The 25,572-nt window shown below is 37.9% G+C and overlaps 1 protein-coding gene across 1 annotated transcript in view; it reads left to right on the top strand.

Annotated features, from left to right (window-relative positions):
- alk (ALK receptor tyrosine kinase) overlaps positions 1–25,572 on the top strand; it is a 481,244-nt gene that overhangs the window by 309,850 nt on the left and 145,822 nt on the right. The window contains exon 7 of the mRNA XM_047821514.1: positions 20,880–21,081. Within this exon, the coding sequence (XP_047677470.1) occupies positions 20,880–21,081 (202 nt within the window). The remainder of the gene's footprint in view (positions 1–20,879; positions 21,082–25,572) is intronic.

The raw sequence follows: 25,572 nt of genomic DNA, 5'->3' as shown, positions 1-25,572 counted from the left end.
CAGCTCATACTTAGAAGACTATCAGAGTCACAGTCAGTTTTTAAATTATGTGCACAGCTTCCTATGTCACATATGCTAATGTTCATGCTAATGTGTTAATGTTCATGCATTGTGACTTATGTCACAATGTTACATATGATAATGTTCATGCTAATGTGTTAATGTTCATGCATTGTGTCTTATGTCACAATGTTACATATATTAATGTTTATGCCAACGTTTATCTGGTTTTGCTCACTGTTTTATGTATCATTGAAAAATATTTGATACCCTGATTGTTGGTCACCTGACCATTGCCTGTTTTTCTACGTTATGTCTGTTTTGGATTTGTTGCTCTCTAACACTGTGTCCACCTCAGTCTTTTTTGTTGTGAGACAAAATCCAGGGTCATTTCATTCAATTCCATGTCAAAATTATAAATGCTAGGTTGTGTGAAAATACAATCTGGGCTAGAAAGAAATCAGCCCCATCCTCTACTTCATGCTCTCTGTGTATTACTACAGGATAGGATAATTAGCCCATATAGACCAGCCAGGCCTGTCTATCACATCTTGTCTGCTTGTTTTGCTTTTATACTTGAAAAAATGCCAATGTTAGCATTAGAAATAATTCCATTAGGAATACGTATGTGTTGGTTTGTAGGAAAAGATGTGAAATTCTCAGCTATTTTCATCTGCACCTTATAAATGTGAAGCTTTCATATTTCTAAGCCTCTGGTGCAGAGAGCTACTTTTGATGTGTGAAGAAAGAAATCTGGAAGACATCAGCGGATGTTGTTTCTTCAAAGGTGCAGCTGCATTGAAAGCTGCAGAGAGGAAAGAAGAAGAGAGGAGAGACGAGGAGAGGAGAGGAGAGGAGAGGAGAGAGGGAGAGAGTCCAAGCATGGTGATACATCATGTGTGCGATATGATGGTAATGACAGGAATATTGAATGGGCGAGGGAAAGGAGACAATAAGAGCAAGGTTGACACAGACGCAAACGCAATCTGAACAGCCAAGATGGGAGAGTGAGAGAAAATTCGAGAGAGCGAGAAAGAGAAACCGAGCTGGGGTATGATACAATATGTATGCAAAACCATGACAGGATTGTCCTGGTTCTGAGCTAGGCTAACATCAGTCACATGAAAGCAAAGTAACTCTATAAAAGTTACCTTCATCATTTTTTTTCAAGCATTTCCGTGTGATATCGATTCTTTTATTCCGGCGACGCAACGAGAATTCTGAGCAAATTTTGTAATATGATCACAAGGATCCACTGTTGAAAATATAGTGGCTGCTGACATGCATATATAGTCGAAGTGGAAAATCTTCCACCTCCTTGGATAGAGAACCGAGGAGACTACACTGGCTTATGCAACTCTACTCAACACGCTCTTGTCTTTCAAGAACAGCGGAAGATTGCGGTGTGTCTCATGAATACAAGTTCAATTTTTTCCCAGCTGTGTCTGTGAGGTACGGAGATAGCCCTTCATGTTTTTCAGGTCAGAGATCTGGATCTCTGAGTATCAGTTTTCTAATACTTACGGTCTTTTACTCATTCCCATTTGGACCCTTATACACCAAACCATTGAATAGCTGAGGTTACAGGGGGATTGCTTCATATTTCTTCAGATTTGAAGTGCAAAGCTGTACTTTAAAAACAAAATCTGAAAAAAAGATATAATGTAAGCTTTATATTTTTTATAATCTGTTTTATTAAGTATATATCAATAAATATTTTTGAATTTAAATCTTGATATGACTTTATGCAATAGGCAGGGGATTTTGCCTGAAATTTACTTCATTATACCCTGTTTAAAAGTTCCCTGGTGGACCCCATGTTCTAAATGCCATGGGCTTGGATTGATTCCCTGCCAGGGAGCCATTCTAGCCTATGAGGAGTTGACAGTACCTATCCCGGTCCGAATAAAATGGGTGGGATGCATCAGGAAGGTGCCAAAGTTGCAAAGCTGTGTCAAATTTAGATATGTTGATCGAATGATATTCTGTGGCAGCCTTGAAAAAGGAGCAGCCGAAAGATGATTGAAACCACAACATACTGTACAAGTCTTACAAAATTAATGGACACACTTAATTATCCTAGTGTAACACCAAGTCAGTTAAACTTTAGATATATCCATCTGTCCACTTACAGTAGGTACCATAAGTGATTACGAACCAGAACCCAACGATCCACTGGAGAGGCAAAAGAATTGCAGTTTTTTTTGCAGATGGTGGGCACAGATAATTTCTCCCTCCTTAGCCTCACTGGCTGATTTGTCTCTACTTTTGTGTTTTGTTACGGTCCTTGCCACTACTTACTTGAAGTACATGCAACCCAGTCAGGTTGCACAGGTAATCCAGTTGTTCAATGATGGCACATCTATACATGCTGTCACAAGAAGGTTTGGTATGTCTCCCAGCACAGTTTTAAGAGCATGAAGAAGATACTTGGAGATAGACCATTACTGAAGGAGAGCTGGACAGGACCGTAGACAGGAAACAATCTAGCAGCAGGACTGGTATTCGATCCGTTGTTTGTGGAAAAACACAAGAAGCACTGCCAGAGCCTTAATAAATGACCTCCAGTTAGCTACTGGGTGCATGGGTGCAGTTTTCACGAGGATGGCATGAGGGCCTGACATCCTCTGGTAGGATAGCCCAGAAAAGTGCAACTCAATTAGCATTCGCTAGAGAACACCAGAATTGGTAGTTCTGCCACTGGTGCCCTGTTCTCTTCATTGTTGAGAGCAGGTACTGTACATACTAAGCAAAGGAGACAGAAGTGAACAAGTCTGGAGATGTCGCATGGAACTTTTCTTTGCCTGCAGTATCATCTAGCAAGACAGTTTTGGCAGTGGGTCAGTGATAGTCTGGGGAGGAATATCTTTGCACCGTTGCACAAACCTCCATGTGCTAACCAATATGTACTCTTGCTGCTGTTTGGTTTCAGGATTAAATACTCAGAGCCATTGTCAGACATTATGCTGGTGCAGTGGGCCCTGGGATCCTCCTGCTGCATGATAGAAACAGCTTAACACATTTTTTTTTTTTGTATATATTCAGATGAAATTTATTAAAAAGAAATAGAAATCCATGCTTATTAGCATCTATATTTATATATAGACATTATCTATTTATAAGGTTCTTCAAATGTACTTTGCATCATACAGTAAATGACTATTAGTTTTCTAAACAAGTATTATTTGAAGTTTTCTTCGCAATAAAACACTGTTTTTAAGCTTTTACTACGAATTGTTGAAGGACCTTCTACGGTATCCATGCAAGGAACCCGTTAGTGTCAGTACTGTGTGGCAGTATGTGTTTTGGGACCCATCCAAATAAACTAGCTTTAGTACAGGCTGTGACAAGGCAAACTAGTCTAATTTGTGTGAACACACTGCAAGAATGACTGTCCATGCATGATTTAGCTGACTGTCAACAGTCATTTTTAAGTGTCATGCCCTTAGGTGTTAAAATCCAGTCAGTGGATGGAATGGAAAGAGCGTTTAAGGCTGAATGGATAAATGGACAAGTAGTATGGTCTTCTATCACAATAGATCAGTCATGTTCACACCAAAATACAGTCGAGATGAAGAGTCCCTTTAAACCACCCACACTTTCATACTGCGTTTTTTTATACTGTGTGAAATAACAATCATTCAACAAAGAAGAGGGTTTGTCTACTTTGATCCTATTTATATTTAGATGTTTTTAGTGCTAGCTGCTTTCTCAGACATACTGTACTGTAGGAGGTCTGCCAGTGTTGGTGGTAGGGAGTTTCTCCTCAGGCAATTCCATGGCCTACACCACACCATTCCCTCCGAATCAGTCTGCCTGACATTAATTCAAATAAATGAACATCCCTTTTCACTGGCTGAGGAATGACTAATATAGGAAATTTCCCACTATGGTCTCACAGGATTGTGCAGGGTTGTTCAACTCAAAACTGTGGTTCTCTTGGTTACAGTTGCTTTCATGATGTGAAGTTTCTCCTCTTGAATTTTAACCCGTGTTTTATATCCTTTTTCCTGATCTTACCCTACACACCAAATAGGGCACTTGGATCAGATCCAACAGTATATTTGTTTTTATGTAAGCCTGCAAATGATTAGCAAAAGGCACTGTACAACAAACCAAGAAGGTACTAGTAACAATACTAGTTCTGGCATTTAATACCAAGTAATCTGTAGCAACATGTAGACTAACCTGTAGAGCTGCTCATGCTTTATAATTTCCTGTGGGATATGGATCTCAATTTTTAATTCGTAAACAAATAAAGTGACAGAAAATAGTCTGATATAGCTGACAGGGACAAATCTATCTCCGATCTCCATTTTCTGTGTGAATCAGTGTATTGAAATTTAACATAATTTAAGTGAAGCATGTATACTGGCTTGTTAAAGCCCAGGATAAGTCAAATACATATAAATACTAATAGAAGAACAATAAGACATGATCGATAAAATATCTGCTTGCTGGGTTTTCTTTTTCACTTTATTATTTAACCTTTAGTGTTAAAAGTCTGAATAGATCTCAGACTTAGTGTTAATAAAGAACTGCAGATAATTTTTGGAGCTCCAGTAAGTAATTGATAATGCTATAAAAGCAGCACAGCTGTGCGATAACAAGAAAGGCTGATTGAAAGGTTGTTCCCTGTAATCTCCCCACTGAATACCCCCAGATCATTATTGTATCGTGCAGTATGCCCTGATTCTCAAATCTCAATATGCTTTTAAATAATTAAAACACAGCCTTTATTGGTTGGCTAAGTAAATTAGCCATAGTGTTTTGAACAAGTGATCTGGAACAGCACCATAAAAGAAACTTCTGCTCATTAATACAGTATTGGAGCTCAATGCCTAGTTTTAGTCTTAAATGACTGCAGATTTGTGTTAAATCTATCTTAATAACTATGGTAATATCTATTTTAATATTGTAAGTTTATTTTCAACATTGCAGAGGTGTGTGTATGCGTGTGGCACCTCAGTTCCCCAAGGTGAGTACCAGCATTTGATAATAAACAGAGAGAGTTGTTGAGCATGAGCGAGTGCAGTGGAAATGGTTTCCAATCAGCTGAGGCTCATGCTTCAAGATTACTGCAGTAGCCTGCTGGGCTGAGTCTGGCTTCCCTCTGCTACACACCAACTGCTCCCACTGAGCTGAAAGCCACATCAAGAGTGTCTGCTTAGCTATGGCAATTTCACATCCACACACACAAAAAAACATAAACACTCAATTTAACTTCTCCCCCAAAGTTGCACACCAGCATCCCATAGCACAGCGCACTCACTGTCTCAAGCTTTGGGACTCTCAAAGCAGAAGTTTTCTCAACACATATTTGTATCCATGGATCGTTTCTAGCCTAGCAAACTAGCAGCGAATGGCACCAGCAGCTTTAAGCCAATGGCTTACCTCAGCCACATAGGATACACACAAAGGAGAGTTGATTTTGGCTACGGTTAAAAGTGCAGATGATATATAATATAATTCACTGATGCCTGGGATGATAACATGCTTGTGCGGGAGAAATGATTTTGTGCAGCATGCACCGGCCGATAAGCTCTCCCGTAGCAACTCGTTTTCCGACATGACAAACCACAGGTTGATCATAACAGGTGCTAGCAGAAAAATAAAGTATGTCTGTTGCCCCAATCCACTGCTCTTGCCAGCTGTTTTGCCAACAGTTGTATTTCTCTGGCTACTATTTTCATATTAACACAGTCTTTATACTTATTAACATGTGAAATTTATTAAATTTGCTCAAAACAATTCACAAAGCCGATCAATTGAACAATTCAGGGATCAAACTTAGTAAGGAGCAGACAGCGAAGCATTGCTATCGACATCTGTTTGACTCAAACACTAATACGCAGTCACTGATTAGTGCTTACCTTTAGGGGTATTGACTAGAATATTCTTCTATCATACCAACCAAATGGTCCAACAGATTGTTTTTTACCTGTTAATGAATGTATATTCTTTCACAAGATATTTTTTGGGGATCTCAGATGGATAGTCAAGACATGTTCAGCATCAAGGCACATCAAGAAGACATTATAAAAAGAGTCTCTTGTTCTTAACACTCTGAGTTGGTAGAGACACTAATCTCTTAAATTGGTAAACCTGCTAATCTGATGAGTTGGTACTGTAAATTTGCCACCAGTCCTCTGACTTGGTAGAAGTTTTAGTCTTGTCCAGGTTAAAACCATTATGTTCCTCAGTTTTGATAGAGAAGGAAGATAGAAGGAATAATTCATTCATTTTCTACCGCTTATCCGAACTTCTCAGGTCATGGGGAGCCTGTGCCCGTGGCGTCATTGGGAATCAAGGCAGGATACACCCTGGACGGAGTGCCAACCCATCACAGGGCACACACACTTTCATTCACTCATACACTCACACACTATGGACAATTTTCCAGAGATGCCAATCAACCTACCATGCATTTCTTTGGCCCGGGGGAGGAAACCGGAATACCCGGAGGAAACCCCCGAGGCAGAACGAAGATAAATAATGCAATATGAAATTAATTGAAAATTTGTATACAAGCTGAAGTGGTGTACTAATCTGCTCCCTTTTTTGTAAGCGATCCTGAGCCTGATCTGTAATCCTAGGAGGGCATCATGTCATGGCTTGAAGGGTACTGATTGGGCTTATCTGAAGTAGTGAGTACAGAGGTTATCAAGGCAAGTGGTTAACCTAGAGCAAAGGGCATGTGTGTCTTGATTAACTTCTAGAAAAAAAAAACTGTTTTGGGGGATTGAAGGAAGAGATGAAGGATAGAAAGAGGAAGCTACGGTTTCAAGGTAATGGCATATACAGTAGGCAGAAATCAAATCTATGCTTAAATAAGTGAATGGTATTTAAGTGATACTGTTACATGTCAAGACAAGGTCAAGCTATCCAACTAATTTTTGGTTTGAGTCCAGATAGGACAACGATATCACCAGCATGAGAATGTCAGTTGCTTGTCACTAGAGTGGGTGGATGTTCCACCTACATTAAATAACCAGTGGACTGTCAGAATCCTCTGACATGGAGGGCATGATTATGTCTTGTTCCTTAATAAACCGGGGGAGGATGGATGACCATGATATCATGATATGCATATTAATAGGATCAGTATCAAAGATTGTGTGGTCTTAAAATATAGCTATATTGCACGAAGAACTCAAAAAGGTGTGAATTTATATCTTTTGGGAAATCAGCAATACTGCCCCCTTTATAAACTATCTAAAGAAGTGTTGGGGGAGAGAGAAATAGTTTCATGAGTCTGGATCCATGTTTCCCTGAGTGCTAGGACATAAATTGAAAAGGACATGAAGTGCCAGAACATGAATGATGAAGTCATCTGTGTTGACAGTTGACTGGCAGATCCACAGCCCTATGGGAAAAGAGGTCACATCTTTGCTTAAGATATACTTTCACCCATATGAATAAAAAAATGTTTTGTGACTGTCTTTAATAACATAGATCTTTTGAAATGTGAAATTTAATTTTTTTATATGAGCATATTCAGTGTTTGTTGTAAACATGTTAAACTGGATCTCACTACAAGTGGCTGATTAATAGTCCCTAATGATTCAAGGACAATGCTTGCTGAGTGCTACTCGTGCTCGACTCTCCTTCCCTTCCTCCTCCTCCATACCCTGCCTCTTTTTACACTTTCGTTACAGAGAAAGCAATTCCAAGAATCAAAGAGAAAAAAAAATAGCATGTCTTCTTGCCCCTAATGGAGTTATTAACTTCCGTTGATGCAAGCTAATCAGGTAATATGTCTGCTGTGAAGGGGATAGTTGTAGAGACTGTCCTCTTTGGAGAGTGATAGACTTTTTCAGTCCTGGATCCTCTACACTAATCTGGTGCTTTAGAGTGATTAAAGACCCAGGCAGGGGTATTATCTGGCCACAGATCTGTCACTGTTGGGGAATTGCCTGAAAGCAAAGGTGTTTGTGCTGTAGGGGATGTTACTGATTTATGGATGTATTCCTTTTGTCTTAACTACAAAGTGACCACCTTCTGATTTCTTTATACAATTTATAGAGCTACTCGTGCATTCCTCTGGTTGTTTAGGCTGATGATCTTGTGTATTTAATTGTGTGTAGCATTATGCCACACACACACACACACACACACACACACACACACACACACACACACAAACACACACACACACACACACACACACACACACACACACACACACACACAAAGGACCAGTGCAATACAAGGACCCAGATCATGGCGGCACGTTCTTCTTATTTGTGATCCTTGGATTAGTGAAGAATTTATTTTTAATCGTTTTTTAATACTATGTCCATCATTTCCGATTACTGTTAATCTCTGCGCATTCCTATGACCCCCCTAAATAGCATAAATACATGTTCTCATTAGTGGCTTTCTAATATGTACAATTTTTTTTTTTTACTGTTATTTAAATTTGCACTCAGTTCAGTGTGTATGCTCTACACAGACGCGCGCACACACACACACACACACACACACACACACACACACACACACACACACACACACACACACACACACACGCGCGCACACACAAACACAAAGGTACTTGAGTAATAATGTCAAAACCATTCTGGTGATTCGATAGGTATCGATAACCATTTTTTCTATATTTTGTTGCAGACTAATCCCAGACACCTGATGCAGGGCAACAGAGCATTTAAAAAAAATACCACATGAATAAAAACCTGTTAGATTGAACGCATCACCCCTTTTTTCTCTAGTTTAAAGCAGGAGAGTCATTCTCTATTTTGGAGGTGTGGGGATCAATGTGGGGAACTTTGGCCTTACTATATGTGATCTCCATCATTATATAATCGTAGAGTTCCCTAAACGAGGTGGCATATTACCTATTGATTTCTTTCTGTCTACTGCACAGAAGAAAAAAGTACAAAATGAGTTTTTCTCTGGCTCTAGCATTTGAACTGGAGGCTATATATAATGCAACCCAGTGCTCGGCCTTTTTGGTGCTGAGCTGCACCATCTTTCAACACATTAGGTGTTGGCATTGGCTCTATTAGTATTGCCAATAAATAACTCAGTCAGCTTTCTACAGCCTGGAGCCATTACTTAAAAAAATTCCTTTTCTTAAAATTTAGACACATTCATACATATGAATGGCTTTCAGAATTCAAATCTTTGTAGCCTTTTTTGTTGTAGCCTGTTTTTGTTTTATAACGGCTAAATTATACTGTATATATATCTTCAGTTAGAAGCCTGGAAGGTTGTTTATTCTTTTTATAATTATACTGAAGGGGGCACGGTGGCTTAGTGGTTAGCACGTTCGCCTCACACCTCCAGGGTCGGGGTTCGATTCCCGCCTCCGCCTTGTGTGTGCGGAGTTTGCATGTTCTCAGGGGTTTCCTCCGGGTACTCCGGTTTCCTCCCCTGGTCCATAGACATGCATGGTAGGTTGATTGGCATCTCTGGAAAATTGTCCGTAGTGTGTGAGTGAATGAGAGTGTGTGTGTGCGCCCTGCGATGGGACTCCGTCCAGGGTGTATCCTGCCTCGATGCCCGATGACGCCTGAGATAGGCACAGGCTCCCCGTGACCCGAGGTAGTTCGGATAGAGTGGTACAGAGTGAGTGAGTGAAAGGTAGAATACTGTCTAGTTTATCAGATTTATTATAAAGCGTTCCATTTCTTCTATCTTTGAAAAAATGTTTTGAGGATAATCGATTTATATCGTTTGAGTAAAAAATAAATAAATAAATAAATAAATAAAAAAGTAAGCACAAAAGTTTTGGTTGCGCTTTTCCGCAGTGGATTGTTAGTGTTTTAGTTTGACCTTGAAAATGGTTTGACAGACAGATGGATGATTTGAAGATGGGGCAGATGAAGCTTGCAGGTGAAGATCAGACCTCACGTTTATTTGTGAGCTGTAAAGTATTCTTGCTTCTAAATCTGACCTAAGAGTTAAAGGAATACACACACATTCACACACATCCACACACACACACAAACACACACACACAAAACACAAACAAACAAATAAAAGAAAAACACTTCTGTAAATTGTAAGCGGATGATGGGATGAAATTGAAATCTTTTGATCCATAGAATGAAAATTAAACAGAAAATGTAAATGCAGTTCACTGTGCAGTGAGTCTATATCAACAGATATTAATAACACTAACAGCATTAGGGTGATGAATTGCAGCACAAAGCCTTTCTACTTCAGGATATGACTGAAATTTATCCATTTGTCATTTGCCATTATTTACTGGGGAAGAAAATAAATGGAACAGTAAGTTTGTAAACGATGACCAAATATCATAGCTGTGATTTTTAAAATAAGCCCAAACTGTCCGGGGTTCAGTACAGTACCGCAGTTATAAACGAACGTTGCTTTGTTGCAGTAAGCATTCGCAGAGAGTGAGGAACACCAGCAGCATTAATTACCCATTGAACTATTTCTAGATTATCGTAGCAATGAATGTATTTTAATTTACTGAGCTAAATTCATCTACTGAACTTCTTGGAATCTCTGGGAAGACAACTGTGTTAGTTTAGCTGGATATAATTCTAGTCTCCCTCCTCCATCTACTGTGACAGCACCCATAAAAGAATATCTTACAAAGTAATAGAGTCTCCTCGGGTGATTTCTTTTTCCTCTTCAGTCTCACTAAGATTGTTGTAAAGCCACACATGGCTTTGTTGTGATGCATTCATTAGCAGCTCAGGTTTGTGTTTAGTCTATTTTCACTAATTGCTGTGGAGGTGGCAGCCAGATCTGGAGTCAATGGTTTGCAAAGGGTCTTGCTCACGGGCCAGCCTGTTGAACCTGGGATCCAAACTCATGACCTTCCAATATGGGGTCAGAATTGTTTCGTTATTCTGAATAAATATACTATGATCCACAAATAAATATAAAGAGTTTCACAAATATATTTTTTTAAATCAACAAATGCAAAATAAGCAAACCGTAAATATATGTCACAAATTTCTCAAAAAGAAATGGAATTCACAAACAAATAAAATGGGATTTGCAAATAAAAAAAATATTGATAAATATATATATTTAATTGTATTTATTTGTGAATGGCTTCCTGCTCATTTGTGAATTGCGTTCTGTGCATTTGTGGATTTGAAACATTTCTAACGTCAAGACGTGCACAAGAATCCACAAATAGGTGGACTCCGCCCACCGTCTACTCCAGCCAATCGGACAACGGTCTCTGGCGCTGACCAATCGTGGCACGGTCTACCTCCAACCAATCACGTCCTGATTTACTCGCTCTTCACACTACCACCTACTGTGATGGAGTGTGAAGAGCGAGTAAATCAGAACGTGATTGGTTGGAGGTAGACCGTTTGCTTATTGTGCATTTGTTGATTTAAAAAATATTTGTGAAACTCTTTATATTTATTTGTGGATCATAGTATATTTATTCAGAATAACGAAACAATTCTGACCCCATATTCCAGTCAGTAGTCCAACAGCTTACCCACTAAGCTACCACACTTCTTGATTTCCTCTTAAAAACATGCCAGCAGGTTGATTGTCTATGCTTAATGGCCTGTATGTGTTAACGATTGTGAAGATATACCGTTATAGGTATGTGTCTAGGGTGTATTCACACCTCACACTCAATGTTCCAGACTTTTCCAACATTCCCATTTAGACAACCTGCTCGTGCTTTTCACCAGTGTTGGTAATAAGAATTGTTTGTGTTGTTTGTTTGAACTTACTTTCCTGATACTGACCGTTTTTTTTTTAGCCTAGTTATTCAGGTTCACTCCGTTTGCCGGAATCATTGTCTCAACAGCATTTTCGCTCTTCCCTGCCCTTCATGTCTGCCTGTGATTTATACAACAAATATGTACCTCCGTCTAACCTGTTATTAAGGACGACATAAGTATAAGTATGACATTAAAGAAACATAAGAATGATATTAAGGATAATGCACAGACCCTGAGATGATGCTCATATCATTTTCAGACTCAATGCCAAAACCATCCACCTATACAGCCTATTCTGATGCTAGCATGCCCTTGAATGAAAAATGAAAAAAAAAAAAAACACTTAGATGATGAAGTTAATTTTATGACACAGTGTATGTATTCACTGACATTTGGGCAAATAACTATAAAAGTGGAAATGAGATGTTCTACCATAATCAACCTCTTGTGCCTGAAAACAGATTCCTATAAAAGCAGCCTCAGTGGACTGGACTCTCACTGATCTCAGCACAAAGACTCTCAGCCAGCTTTTAAGTGAGACAACAATAAACAGCTTCCTCACAACATGTTACTTTAGCTACAGGCAGAGCCTCTGCTCTACGATCCACGGTGCAGCTTTACAAACTGTCAGCACACACAACCACCAGCTGCATATATACTAATGGACAGCTGTCTCACCCGAGGGATGTGAGGAACAAGATGACTAAAACAGGCTGCTTTCCTGATGCCACTCTTTTGACTTAGAGGGGGATAGATAGATAGATAGATAGATAGATAGATAGATAGATAGATAGATAGATAGATAGATAGATAGATAGATAGATCGTTCGATCTCGGTGGTACCTCATCCTTTGGGGCAGTCGTGGCCTAATGGGGCAGTCGTGACCTAATGGGGGCAGTCGTGGCCTAATGGTTAGAGAGTCTGATTCGTAACCCAAAGGTTGTGGGTTCGAGTCTCGGGCCGGCCATGACTGAGGTGTCCTTGAGCAAGGCACCGAACTCCCCCACTGCTCCCCGGGCGCCGCAGCAAAAATGGCTGCCACTGCTCCAGGTGTGTGTCACAGTGTGTGTGTGTGTGTTCACTGCTGTGTGTGTGCACTTTGGATGGGTCAAATGCAGAGAACAAATTCTGAGTATGGGTCACCATACTTGGCCATATGTCACGTCACGTCACTAGATAGATGAATGGATGGACTGAAGAAATGATAAGCAGACAGATGGATGGATGGATATATGGATAAATAAATGTAATATTGGATAATAATGTAATATATATATATATATATATATATATAGAGAGAGAGAGAGAGAGAGAGAGAGAGAGAGAGAGAGAGAGAGAGATTTTACACAGAAAAGAAAAGTGCATTGCATTGTTCGATAGGAAATTTGTTTTACACAGAAAAGAAAAGTACATTGCATTGCATTGTTCGTATTTCGTTACTTACATGTTGTTCAAACTCTTCTGAGAATGGAAATTGAATCAAATCATGTCAATATGTCTAAAATAAAGCAATAGATTGAGAGTGAGAAAGAGACAGAATTCTACAATGAAATAAATACATGTTGGATTGCTATGTAGGTTGCTATCTGGAAAAGGCACAAAATAAAACAATCTGCAGTTTTATAAATGGCATTCAATGGACATTTTATTGAATTTATAGCATGTTTAGCATCTGTAGCATTTGTAATCTTGGTCAGAAAAAGCAACGGGTGTAAACCGTCTGCTTCAGCCTCAGCAATCTCCTCAGTCATTTAAGGATCATGTTATAAAGATGACTATGGTCAATGTTTCCCAAGAACATATAAGGACATTTTACTGTGAATGCTAGGTACAGTATATTCATTAAGAGTTATCTTAAAAACCAAACAAACCAGCAAACAAATAAATAAAGCGCTAAGGTCTAAAGATACGGGATGAGAATCGTCTCTTTTGCAGTATTGTATCACGCAGATTCCCATAGAATGTGTAACACACAGTACTTGTGTTGGTACTTCTGTCTCAGGGAGCATTAGAGAGAGAAAGCCTTTGAACATGACGTCCCATCGGCATTCGGTTACTTGTTTGCTCTGATACTACATGACTTTTTTTATCTCAGCTCGGTAGATGGAGTCGAGAGTGTCTTTCAGTGCTTTTTTTTTGCTGCCGTTCCTCTGCCGCTCTTTGTTGTGCTTGACACGGCCTTTTGTTTCGGACATCACAGAGACGGATGGCGATCAAAGGTTCCTGGTGTCAAGCAACAAAAACCTGAATCTGGGAAACAAAAAAAGGTAGCAAATAACAAAGAAACAATGGTTGAGGACTTCCAGAGCAGGAAGATAAAACAGTGTTGTGTGATCAGCTTAATGAGCATCTTGTGATCATCTTTAGAAGACACACAAACTGCGTTGTGCTTGTGCTGTGAGATTGTGGATGTACAGGAAACTATGGCTAATTCTATTAGACTTGTTAGTTTTATTACACGGCTCGATTTAAGAAAGATCTTTAGAAAGATCATTCGACATAATTTCATCGGATTTGTTTCGTTAACCCTCAGGCAGACGCATGTTGTAATTTAAGATTCATATCTACTTCTGCTTAGCTCAAACCAGAGATCCGAGATCTGTGGGGATTCTGGGTAATATTTCGACGTCTCTAAATCATTCTTATGTTACAAAATGGAAGGGAGAGAAAAATAATTAACACATGACTAAATAAATCATTCGTAGATGTTTTAGGTATACAGTACTTTGGTGTTGAAATAGTCGAAAAAGACAAAGAAGTCGGATGCTGTAAAATGAGCCGGTCCTTACGAGCACAAAAGTTTTGGCACCGTAACCCGTCACAGGTTTAAATGAAACAAATTAATCTGTCTATCATGTCAGTATATAAGCAGGCAGGCTTTTGCTATTAAATAGATAGTTAGCTAAAATAGTGGTTAGCTCGTTCGCCTCACACCTCCAGGGTCGGGGTTCGATTCCCACCTCCGCCTTGTGTGTGCGGAGTTTGCATGTTCTCCCTGTGCCTCGGGGGGTTCCTCCGGGTACTCCGGTTTCCTCCTCCGGTCCAAAGACATGCAATGCTAGGTTGATTGGCATCTCTGGAAAATTGTCCGTAGTGTGTGAGTGAATGAGAGTGTGTGTATGTGTTTGTGCCCTGTGATGGGTTGGCACTCCGTCCAGGGTGTATCCTGCCTCGATGCCCGATGACGCCTGAGATAGGCACAGGCTCCCCATGACCCGAGGTAGTTTGAATGAGTGAATGAGAGTGAGTGAGTAATTGTGAAAGAAACTATCTATTTTACAGTAGTTTTAGAAGGAGTCTCTAGTGTAACAGTCCGATGTAAAGCTGCACGTCTTCAGAATGGAGGACTTTGTTGTTTCTTGGCAACAGGAAACATTTTTATCAATTTTAAGAGATAGATGTTCATCAATTAAAAGTATTCAAATATAAAATTCATAAAAATATTCTCATCAAGCAAAATTGTATTGCTTACACTGAATTTTTATTTCATTTACACTACCTTCTAATTCGTTAGATTATGTATTATCAATGGGTCAGATGATTTCATGTCCATTTAACCAGTTATATAATAAAATCTCATAAGGTTGTTGTCACCTGTGGGAAAAAAATATCTGTACTATTACATTCATTTTTTTTTTTAAATACTGTGAGACATAATAATGCAATTCAAACTGATCCAGGACTCAAGGTGAGAGCACATACCTTAGTTATATTCCAGAGTCATGAAAGTCCATGCTCAAATCATGAAAACAAATTGTGTTAATGTAACACAATACACACATGTGCTACCAATGTACACGTTTGAATTAAGCAAATACAATGAGGATTTTTCTAGTCTAAAGGAATTATACTTTAAAAACTTTAATATATGGTGAAGATGAATATTGCATATGAAGCCACTCGTGTCAATATGCAACGGATTTTAAAATATATAATTAAATCATCAAAACTAATTGTATGTTATAGTTCTTTTGTTTATTTGTTTAAAAGCCCCCCCCCCCCCTGTATAAGAGCTATAAAACACTTCATAGCATGTAGTTATAAAAATAAAATGAAATAAAATAATGGGATAGTAAAGGTATCATTTCACACCACATCATCAGATTATTATCCCTAATATTGATATATCCTATACTTATCTCACAAGTTTATCACTTACTCCTGTTACTATCCAGATTATTAAATATTGCTCTCCAGGTTAAAAAAAATGGAGTAATTTTCTCCTCACTAAAGCTCTAACAATACATGTTGTCACTCTAGTTTCACTGTGCAAATTAGGTTTAATGCAATAAAACCTTGTACATGGCTTGTTTTGTCTAGCCTGAGTGCTTTATTCATTTCCTAAGGCAATGACAAAGGCTTCTGAATGTTTCGAAAAGAAAATGCAATTAATTTGCAGTTTTGCTTGGAAATTACTTTATGGTTTAGGCTTTTCCTTTCTTTCTTTTCTTTTTTTTTAGGTTCACTAGAGGGAGTTGTTTGTGTGTGGCTGTTTAGTCATGCTTTCGACTTTAAATTTGTTTTTTTCTTTCCCTTAATTGTTCCTCTCCAAATTCAAACCCTGTTCAGTACTATGCTGTGATCTTCAATTAAAATATGGCTAAAGAAAAATTACATGGATATATTTCTCATTACAACAAGCACCTCATTTTTCAGGATATATATATAGGTAGGTAGATAGATAGATATTCTTAATAATTGCATGAAAAATACTGTCAATCTGGCAAGTCAAAGCTTTGTGCTGATTAAATTTGTAATGGTGCATAGGACGGTGCATGCATTGCCGCTGGGGATTTTTTTATTTTTTATTTTTTGTTAATCTTTTTTTTTTTTTTTTGAAATATCTGTCAAAATGCAAATAGTCTTGTAGCAGTTGGTTGGATTGATAGTATGTAAGTAATTTACTTCCAACCTTATGATAAATGTGGATGCTTTCCAAAGGATTTTGCTGTGATTGTTGTGAGTAATAGCATCAGAATTTAATGGTTCCGTTCCGGTAAACATGGCCTCATGCTTGCACAATAATTTGCAGCATATGAAAAAAAAATATATATATCACGGTTGTGGGTGGGGTTAATGTTTGTTCTTTTTTTTAAATTTTTTTTTGTAACAGCTCCCTTGGAATAAAAAAAAGATGCGAGATGGGTTTCTTCAGATAGGCAACTTTGAAGACATGTAGAGTTGTTAATGCTCGCTTGCTTTGTCGGTGAATATCAAATATCGTATCGGGTTCTATTACACTAGGGATGTAATGCAATGATCCAATTGTCAGTGTCTGATTTTTTATTCAGATCGAAATGAACATGACCTGAGCTGAAAAGCCTTTTTTTTTTTAATTAAATATGAGTGGAATTGGGGGCATGGAAGCCTTTATTCAGGAGGTTCTGCTAGTATACTTACTGAAATGCTGAAAAAGAAAAAAAAATAGTTCTGCATCCTGACATCCTGAGATGTCAACCTCTATTTGTATCTGTTTTCTTTTTTGTGTTTGTTTGTTTGTTTCAATAAATGCATTCATATTTGGCATGTTAGAGGTATTCATATCCTCAGTATTTTAATAATTCAATTTATTTGTATAGCTCTTTTAACAATTCTCATTGTCTCCAAGCAGTCTAAAAACTTAAGATGAAGTTACTATATATATATAACAATACCTCATTGGAAGCAGCCAACAGCCGGACGTTATGCCGAAACAGATCTTCAGTTACTGTTCACATCAAACATCAAAATAGAGATAAAGTGTGATCTCAATGATTAGTGCCAGATGAGTTGACTTGAGTATTTCTAAAAGTTTTTAAGAGCTTACATGCAATGGTGCAAAAAACAACAACGTTAATACATAACTACGGTGAGCAGAAAAGCATCTCAATAGTTCAACGTGTTCATATTTAAGGTGGATAAACTAAAGGTTCAGAAGATACCGTCAGGTTCTTCTCCTGGCTGCCAAGAACAGGAATCTCTCATTTTTGTGTTGCTAGAATTTCTTTTAAGGTGTAAAGGTTGTTGTAAAGGTGTAACCGTGGTTGTAAAGGGTAGTTATGTATTAAGGCATCATCGGGCATTAAGGCAGGATACACCCAGGACGGTGTGACAACCCATCGCAGTGCACACACACACTCTCTTTCACTTACACACTACGGGCAATTTTCCAGAGATGCCAATCAACCTACCATGCATGTCTGTGGACCGGGGGAGGAAACCGGAGTACCCGGAGGAAACCCCCGAGGCAACATACTGGGAGAACATACAAACTCCACACACACAAGGCGGAGGCGGGAATCGAACTCCCAACCCTGGAGGTGTGAGGTGAACGTCCTAACCACTAAGCCACCATACCCCTCCCTCTTTTGTGAATAATTTAAATAAAAAGACTTTCAAAAGCTTTAATAGGATCTTGTGTTTTTGGCATGAGGTTCGTTGTGTAACCAGCACATCTACAGAATTGTGGAAACTGTGGAACGTTTTGGAAAAATGCCCCAGACCTGCTCATGTGTCTGCTTACAGACTCTCTGGAGTGTACTGTGATTCAAGCACACAGGACCTCAGCCTGTAATGGGTTCCAGCTAAACTGTGCTCATTTAGCAGGAAGTAGAAATAACAGCCTAACTGAGAAAATTATACTAAAAGGAGAAAAACTCTTTTTGATGAAGGTACAATTAAGGCTACCTTTTTCTCCAGTCCTCTGGGGCAGTTCAGACAGTATTTTAATTCAGCCACGTTTATATCTCTGGTATAAGATTTAGGTTTTTTTTTATTTTTTTTATGTCCAACTCCGTTAACCTACAAAATTGAAAATCCCACCATGTCGTATTTAAAAGTATGCATTTAAATTGCTAAATGCCTGAAGTAGATTCATAAAGATTCACAAATTGGCCTCATTTGTGGATCCTGGGCTAAAGAAATTGGTGTGTAAAATACTTTCATGCACATTTAATTTCTTTTTTTTTTCTTTAGGAAATCTTCCATCCATCCATTTATCCATCCATCCATGGAGCCTGAAGTCTAATCAGTGTGACTTGAGGCTCATTGATTAAGGTGTTGGGTGACTATTTGGAAGGTCATGAGTTTGGATCCCAGAATGAGTAGCAGTACCACACCACTACTACTGGGCCCTCGAGAAAGGCCCTTAACCCTCCAGTGGTTAGGTGTATACATTGAACAGATTGTACAGATTTAAATTGTACCTTTGTAAGTCGATCTGGTTAAGTCGTCAACATAGGGCACGATCAGTCTTGGTATTTTGGACAATCAAGTGTTCTCAGATTTCTTAAATGGATTTTTTTTTTTTATAAAACTTTTTAATAGTTCACACAGAATTTTCACATAATTTATTTTCTTATTCAAACTCAGAGTTTATTCTGAATAATGAGATCCAGTACATAATGTTCTATAAATAGAAATCTGTTCGTTTTAAAAGATCGCTTAGAAAGATTTCATGCAACAAAGCAGAATCATGTGCGACGTGTAGGAGCGTTGTAAAGTTCTCATTTTTAAACAACTCTCGAATGGAAAGGAAATCCTCAGAATTCTCTGTCAGTACAATTGGCGTGAAAATATTCAGGTGGAACGCTGATGGAATCAAAACTAATCGTCCTCGAACAGGCGCACGCAAGGTTTCACAATGTTATCTCAGAATAATGCTAAGGAAGTTAAGAGAGAAGTCAACAACAGTTACACAGAGAACCATTAGCAACGCACTGCACTCCGCTGCTACCGTGCATACAAAACATCTCTGCTGGGAAAGAAGAACAGAGATGCTTAAAAAATATTCAGAACTCCTTAATAATAATAATAATAATAATAATAATAATAATAATAATAATAATAATAATAATAATAATAATAATAATATATTTAATAAAAATTTAATTCTCTTCTGATATGTCCTACATTGCTCAATTTTAGTTTTATTCGTGTCTAATATATATATACGTGCTATATATATATTATTATATATTTTCATCAGCCATAGAACTGAATCTGGGGCAGAAGGTGAACATCAACCCCAAACATACAGCTAAAATATCTCAAGAAGTCCTTGCATGTGCTAGCCAATCTCTGGAACTGCACTGATAATTGATGGACCATTTTGAACATTTGAATCGAGTCCATCAGAGGCACCTGCATATCATTGGGTATAGAAGCCAAAGGGAATCATCCAAAATTGAATGCCAATGCTGCATATAGCTAATTATGTTTTACTGTCCATTTCACAAGGCTCTAAAAGCCAACAACAATTTAGTAAATGTACCCAAGTTCATAGGTACAAAGTTGGAACTACAGAGTCAAAAGATAGAGGGTTTTTTTTAAATTAATTTATTTATTTTATAGGATATTATGTTCTGGATGTATTTTTGATTCACTGTAAGAACAGTAATTATTCTGCTCATAATCCCTTGACATGTTATTTGCATTTCTGGATAATTGTGAGGTTTTGGTCAAGCATTTGTCTGAATTTCTTAACATCTAAACACAATTTAGGTAACCCGGTCCATCTGCCGGCAGGTTTTTGTATGGCGGGAGAAAAAGAAAAAAAAGAAAAAAGAAAAAATAAGAACAAAAGATGAATGTCCACCATAATTCAGAAGATTTTGTGGTTAGAGAACCAAAGTTGCAGATCTCTAATGACTGGTATGATTGTTGGTGGAATAATAAAGACTACAGATACTGTTTGAGTATTGAAAATGGGGAATTTCTCGTCTCTAGTGATGATGATTTTATTTTTCTTCACTTCAAAAGAAGGCCTTTCTGCCCTTTCACCTTTCTTCTTCCTACCATTCTCTGTGAAAAAAGTTACTGATTTAAGAAGCTGAATATATCAGAAAGAACAGGAGAGGGAGAGAAAGTTGTAAATCAAAGCCCACTGAGAGGGCTTTGATTTTCCTTTTCTGTTAAATTGTAAGAAAATGTCTTTCTTACAGGATTTATCTATTTTTTTTTTTGCGTTTTTTTTTTTTGGAGGTGTTGTCATTTCCCCCAGTCATGTCTTCGATTGTGTGAGCATATTTTAACGTTTGAGCTCCAGGTTTCATATTCAAATTGACTACCGGTCCAATCAGAGGCATTCTCTTGAGATGCCTTCAGCAAGCAAATAGTTCTTTGATAAATAAATAAAAACGAAAAAAAAAATCTGTTCATTTCATTAATAGATGCATGCGTTTAACATTTTGCTATTTTATTTCCAGGCCGCTTTGTGTTAGTGAACGGCTCGGCTGTGGGAGGACCGTGGGTTCTCAGTCCATGGCTTCGTTCTCTTCATCGACCCTGTGGGATGGATGTGACTGTATTTCTGCACCCCAGGCAAAAAGGCCTCTACAAAGTATGGCTGATTGAGAGAGACAAACCACCACAGGTTCTTCTGACCACCGAGCCTCCACACATTACAGGGTGAGTTTCCCAGCATCCCACTTTTCTCTTCAGGCTGTGCTATATTCATGATCTGAGCTAAGAATCTGAAATAGGCTGAATCCACAATACAACTCGGTAGTGGCTTGTACGGTACGTTTTTTCTTGGTTATTCTTCTTAAAAAACAGTATACACATGTTTGCTGAAGCTTAATGAACACCGATAGGGAGACATGTTTAGAAGTTGTACAGTAACATCAATCTTTTTGGAGCCATTATTTCTGATTAGTCAAGCAGTTGCCATCTATACCCTGGATTACATTCTGCCAGATGTTTGGCTTTTTGATATACAGATGGTTACAACCAAAAATGGTCTACAGACCACGAGACAAAGAGTCTAGAGATATATAACCAAAAGTATGTGATCACCTACGTCATATTTTCTTTATGTGGATTTTGAACATCTTATTTGAAAAGCAAAGGGCAGTAATAAAGTTAATCATTTTGAGAAGGGTTTCACCTACTGTAGCCTTTGGAACTGTGTATATGTGTTGGCCATGTTGGCAACATCGGCAATGGCAATATTGGTCATGTTGTAAGTTAGCAAGCAGGTTCAAAAAAAGCAAGCAAAAGAATAAAAAATGCAAAGTCTAAAACCTTCAATATAATATTTTCTTAGAGTTTGATATCGCTCCATAAAGATATAACTGTATGTGTACCGCCAGGCATAATACTGAAAAGAAAATCAACTTGTTTTTTAAAGCAATGTGTCAATGCAAATCAGTTGTTTTCCTACTGTATTTAAGCTTAGACAAAAATTTATCAAGAGTAACTCCTCCTAGGGCTTTTGAGCCGCATGCACCAAATTCGAGTATGTTGTAGACCCTGGTCTGAAGTTTGTTGCTATTACCTTTGTAAGCGATCCGAGTACCGGTACTTCCGGTACCGCGTCTCAAAATGGCCTTTTTTCCCATAGACTCCCATTATAAACTTTGGAGGCTTATAACTCGGCAAGCTTTCGCACTATCTACACCAAACTCGGCCAGCTCCTTTATGGTGATACTCTGAACAAACTCGCCCCCAATATATGCAAAATCAAAAAACTTTTTACAACATGGACCTGTGACATATCAAAACACTCATCAATGAGGGGAACATTCTCACGTGTATTCTGATGATGTCACGTGACGTCACGTGAAAATCAAAAATTAGCACAACATGGACATGTGACATACTGTATCAAAACACTCAGCACAATGAGGGGAACTGCCTCACGTGGATTCTGCTCACGTTACGTGATGTGATGTGATGTCACATGAAAATAAAAAATGTGCACAACATGGACATGCGACACATCAAAACGCTCAGCCAAATGAGGGGAACTTCCTCAAGAGTATTTGGATGACATCACATGCTCGTCTCCACTTACCTCCAAATGTTTTGTCACCCTAGCTTTCTGTCCACTTGCCTCCAAAAGCAACACTAACCCTTATGTCTACTCGCCTCCAAAAGCACCGTCCTTTGCGAATACTTGCACCGTCAAAGCCAACATCAAAGTTTGTCGCGATCAACTTTACAAATCTAGTTCTTATATATAATAAATCCATGTAAATGTAAATGGTATTAAATGCAAAGTGAGTCACAACATGGACTTCTTAATGTATTTAAATGTTCTTAGATTTCTACAAAAAGAAGATTTCTACTTGAGAACCATGCCACATATGGTTATATATGGTAAACATCTTATCGGCGAAAAACAGATTTGGGACCTCATGCCCCAAAACACCTATTTTACAAAAAGTTCAGCCTCCATTCGCAATAAATGTATTCGTAATCATAGTAAAGTAAACAAACTTCTCTGTAAAAGGGGCTTTTTGAACTATATATAAAAAAATATGTGCATGTGTATGAAAAAAGAGGCTCCTGATTCTACTTAAGTAATATTGACAATTAACCAATAGTCTGCAGAACCTACCTAAATATTAAGATTTCAGTCTTTTTACTTTCAGACTTTAAGCATGTTGATTATAAGGTGAATATATGCACAGCATTTAGCCATGTCTACTGTGTGCCATACATTTCCCTGCATAATGCCTTGTAAAAGGAAGACAAGCCGTTAAGTCTCATGAATGAGGGTTCAGTGTTCTGGTTTTAGCCTAAACAACCTCCTCTTTCCACCTCTTTTACAATTTGGTAAGGTATTTACTGTACACTGCACTGCAATGTTCTTTCTTAATCTGCGCTACAGTACGGTGTGCGTTCTAGAAGCACGTATCATGTCCGTCATTACATGTTTCAGTCGTGTGTCTGGGGAAAAGCGTGTTTATAGAGTGTCGCTGATGGGATCAGAGTGAAGGCTGCTGTTCTCATTTGTAGTCAGCAGCAGTTTCCCGCCTACTCCACATCCCTCCTCCCCAAAGGAGCAAGCAGCTCAGTGCACACAGTGAAAAACAGAAGAAAAAGCTGGCAAAAAAATAGCTCAGCTGAGTCGCAGTCACTTTGTATGCTCTCATCTCTCTATTTTGGCCATATTTCACTTAATGCACTGAACAGGGCAAACGACTTTCCAGTCCAAGCGTATCACAACTAACATTTATTTCCTGGATGTACTTATGTGTTATTATCTGCTTCTCTGAAACAGTTGTAGGATTTGCCCATGAAATACTGATATATTTGTTAGAATGCTGTGTTATCATTGTGCAAAAAACTCTAGCATGCTGGTCAAGGTGTTAGACTCAATTGGAAGAACATGAGTTCAATTCCCAAGTCCACCAAGATGCCACTGCTGGGCCCCTGAGCACGGCCCTCAACCCTTAATTGCTCGGGTGTACAAAATGAAATAAAAATCTAAGTAGCTTTGGATAAGGGTGTCTGTTAAATGCTGTAAATGTTACTCTTATATTTAAAATATATAATAAAATATATAATAATGATCTCTTTCATGAATCAAACTACTAGCTATTTCATTGCATTTGTTTGTCTTGGTTTTAATAAACTTGACTCAGTATCCAGACAACGATAAAATGCTCACTTGCTTTACAATTTGCATTCATTTACATTCAGAATTTGTTTCTGACACACATAAGATACTTTGAGATGCTCACATTATTCATAGCTCATAGCTCATTGGCACTTTCCTGACAGACTTACTGTATGTTGAAACATCAGGATACCTTTGAAAGCTGCTTATATTTGTCACATAATAAAAAAAGAAGAAGAAGAAATACATTTTATTGGTGATTCCTTAATTACAGTGCCATTTGTACCCCATTAAAGGAAAGATAAACGATATTTTAAATATAAATAGTGTCTCATTTTTCTTATTTTCATGAGTTATCAGTTATAGTTGAAAAAATAACTAGTACAGTTATATCTGAAAAAAAAAAAAAACAACAACAACATTATATTTTAGTCCTGCAACATTCACACAACTTTTCCTTACCTAAATATATTCACCCATGTGAAAAAAATGTAATAAAATAAAATATTTGAAATTTGCATTATCTGGATTTCCTGAAGTTCACATTTTTTTATCCTTAATTTTTTAAATGATTAAATGTTATTTTAACATTTTTTCTTTTTTTCTGAGATTTGTAAATTTTACCTAAAACTCTTTCAACAAACCCTCTCAATCCTGTTACTTTCAGTTCAGTTACTTCAGTAATTCAAGCCAAAATTGAGCCATTTTCAAGAATGCGACCTTGTACAATGAGATACCGTTGCCTGTGATTGATTATTGCATTCTTTTAAATAACTAACTTCATATTTTCTAAGTTTCATAATTGAAAAATCATTTGAAAAAAAAAAAAACATTACATATGTTACAAGTAGGGCTAAATTGCTCCAAGTCATGGATTCACTCGTATGCATTTACATTGTTATGTAGATATGCACACATTGTTTGTGCAAGGTAAAGTATCGAATATGCAATGCAATTAAGTTTAAATAACGCCCTAAATTGCACCTAATACCCTTCTTAAATTAGTTTCTCCAACACAACTCAGGCCTGTGAAGTTCCTGGAAACTGGGAAAGCTTCCAGTTCACTTTCTACACTAAAGCATGATTCAGATGAGCCACAGTATTGCGTAATAGGCAAAAGACAGACAAAATTAAGTATATATGTAAATGGAATCCCCCCGGAGGCTGTTCTCACACCGGGGATTATATGCATCGCAAAGCACAGAACACCTCAGCACCTCAGCAGCTAAGATGTAGGCTGCTGCCGAATTCTGTGTCACAAGATTAGCTTGACATTTATTCCCAGCAGCTAACACATGAATGCAACAGCATTTAGAGACAGAGTCATTAAATCCCCACTGAGCACTTAGCGTCAAAGGTCATAAATAGAAATTATACATAATTCTCTTAAAGGCAGAAACCTGCATCCGTGCTTATGTCAAATTCAATTTATTTGTATAGCGCTTTTGACAATGGACATTGTGTCAGAGCAGCTTTATGGAACATAATAACCATAATACAAAAAGTTTAATATTATAGAAAGATTAATATTATACAAACGTTATATCTGCTGT

Source organism: Tachysurus fulvidraco, chromosome 12 (assembly GCF_022655615.1).
Source record: "Tachysurus fulvidraco isolate hzauxx_2018 chromosome 12, HZAU_PFXX_2.0, whole genome shotgun sequence".
NCBI classification, from domain to species: Eukaryota; Metazoa; Chordata; class Actinopteri; order Siluriformes; family Bagridae; genus Tachysurus; species Tachysurus fulvidraco.
The sequence above is the reverse complement of the archived record's forward strand: the minus strand, read 5'-3'. Positions and strand labels throughout refer to the sequence as shown.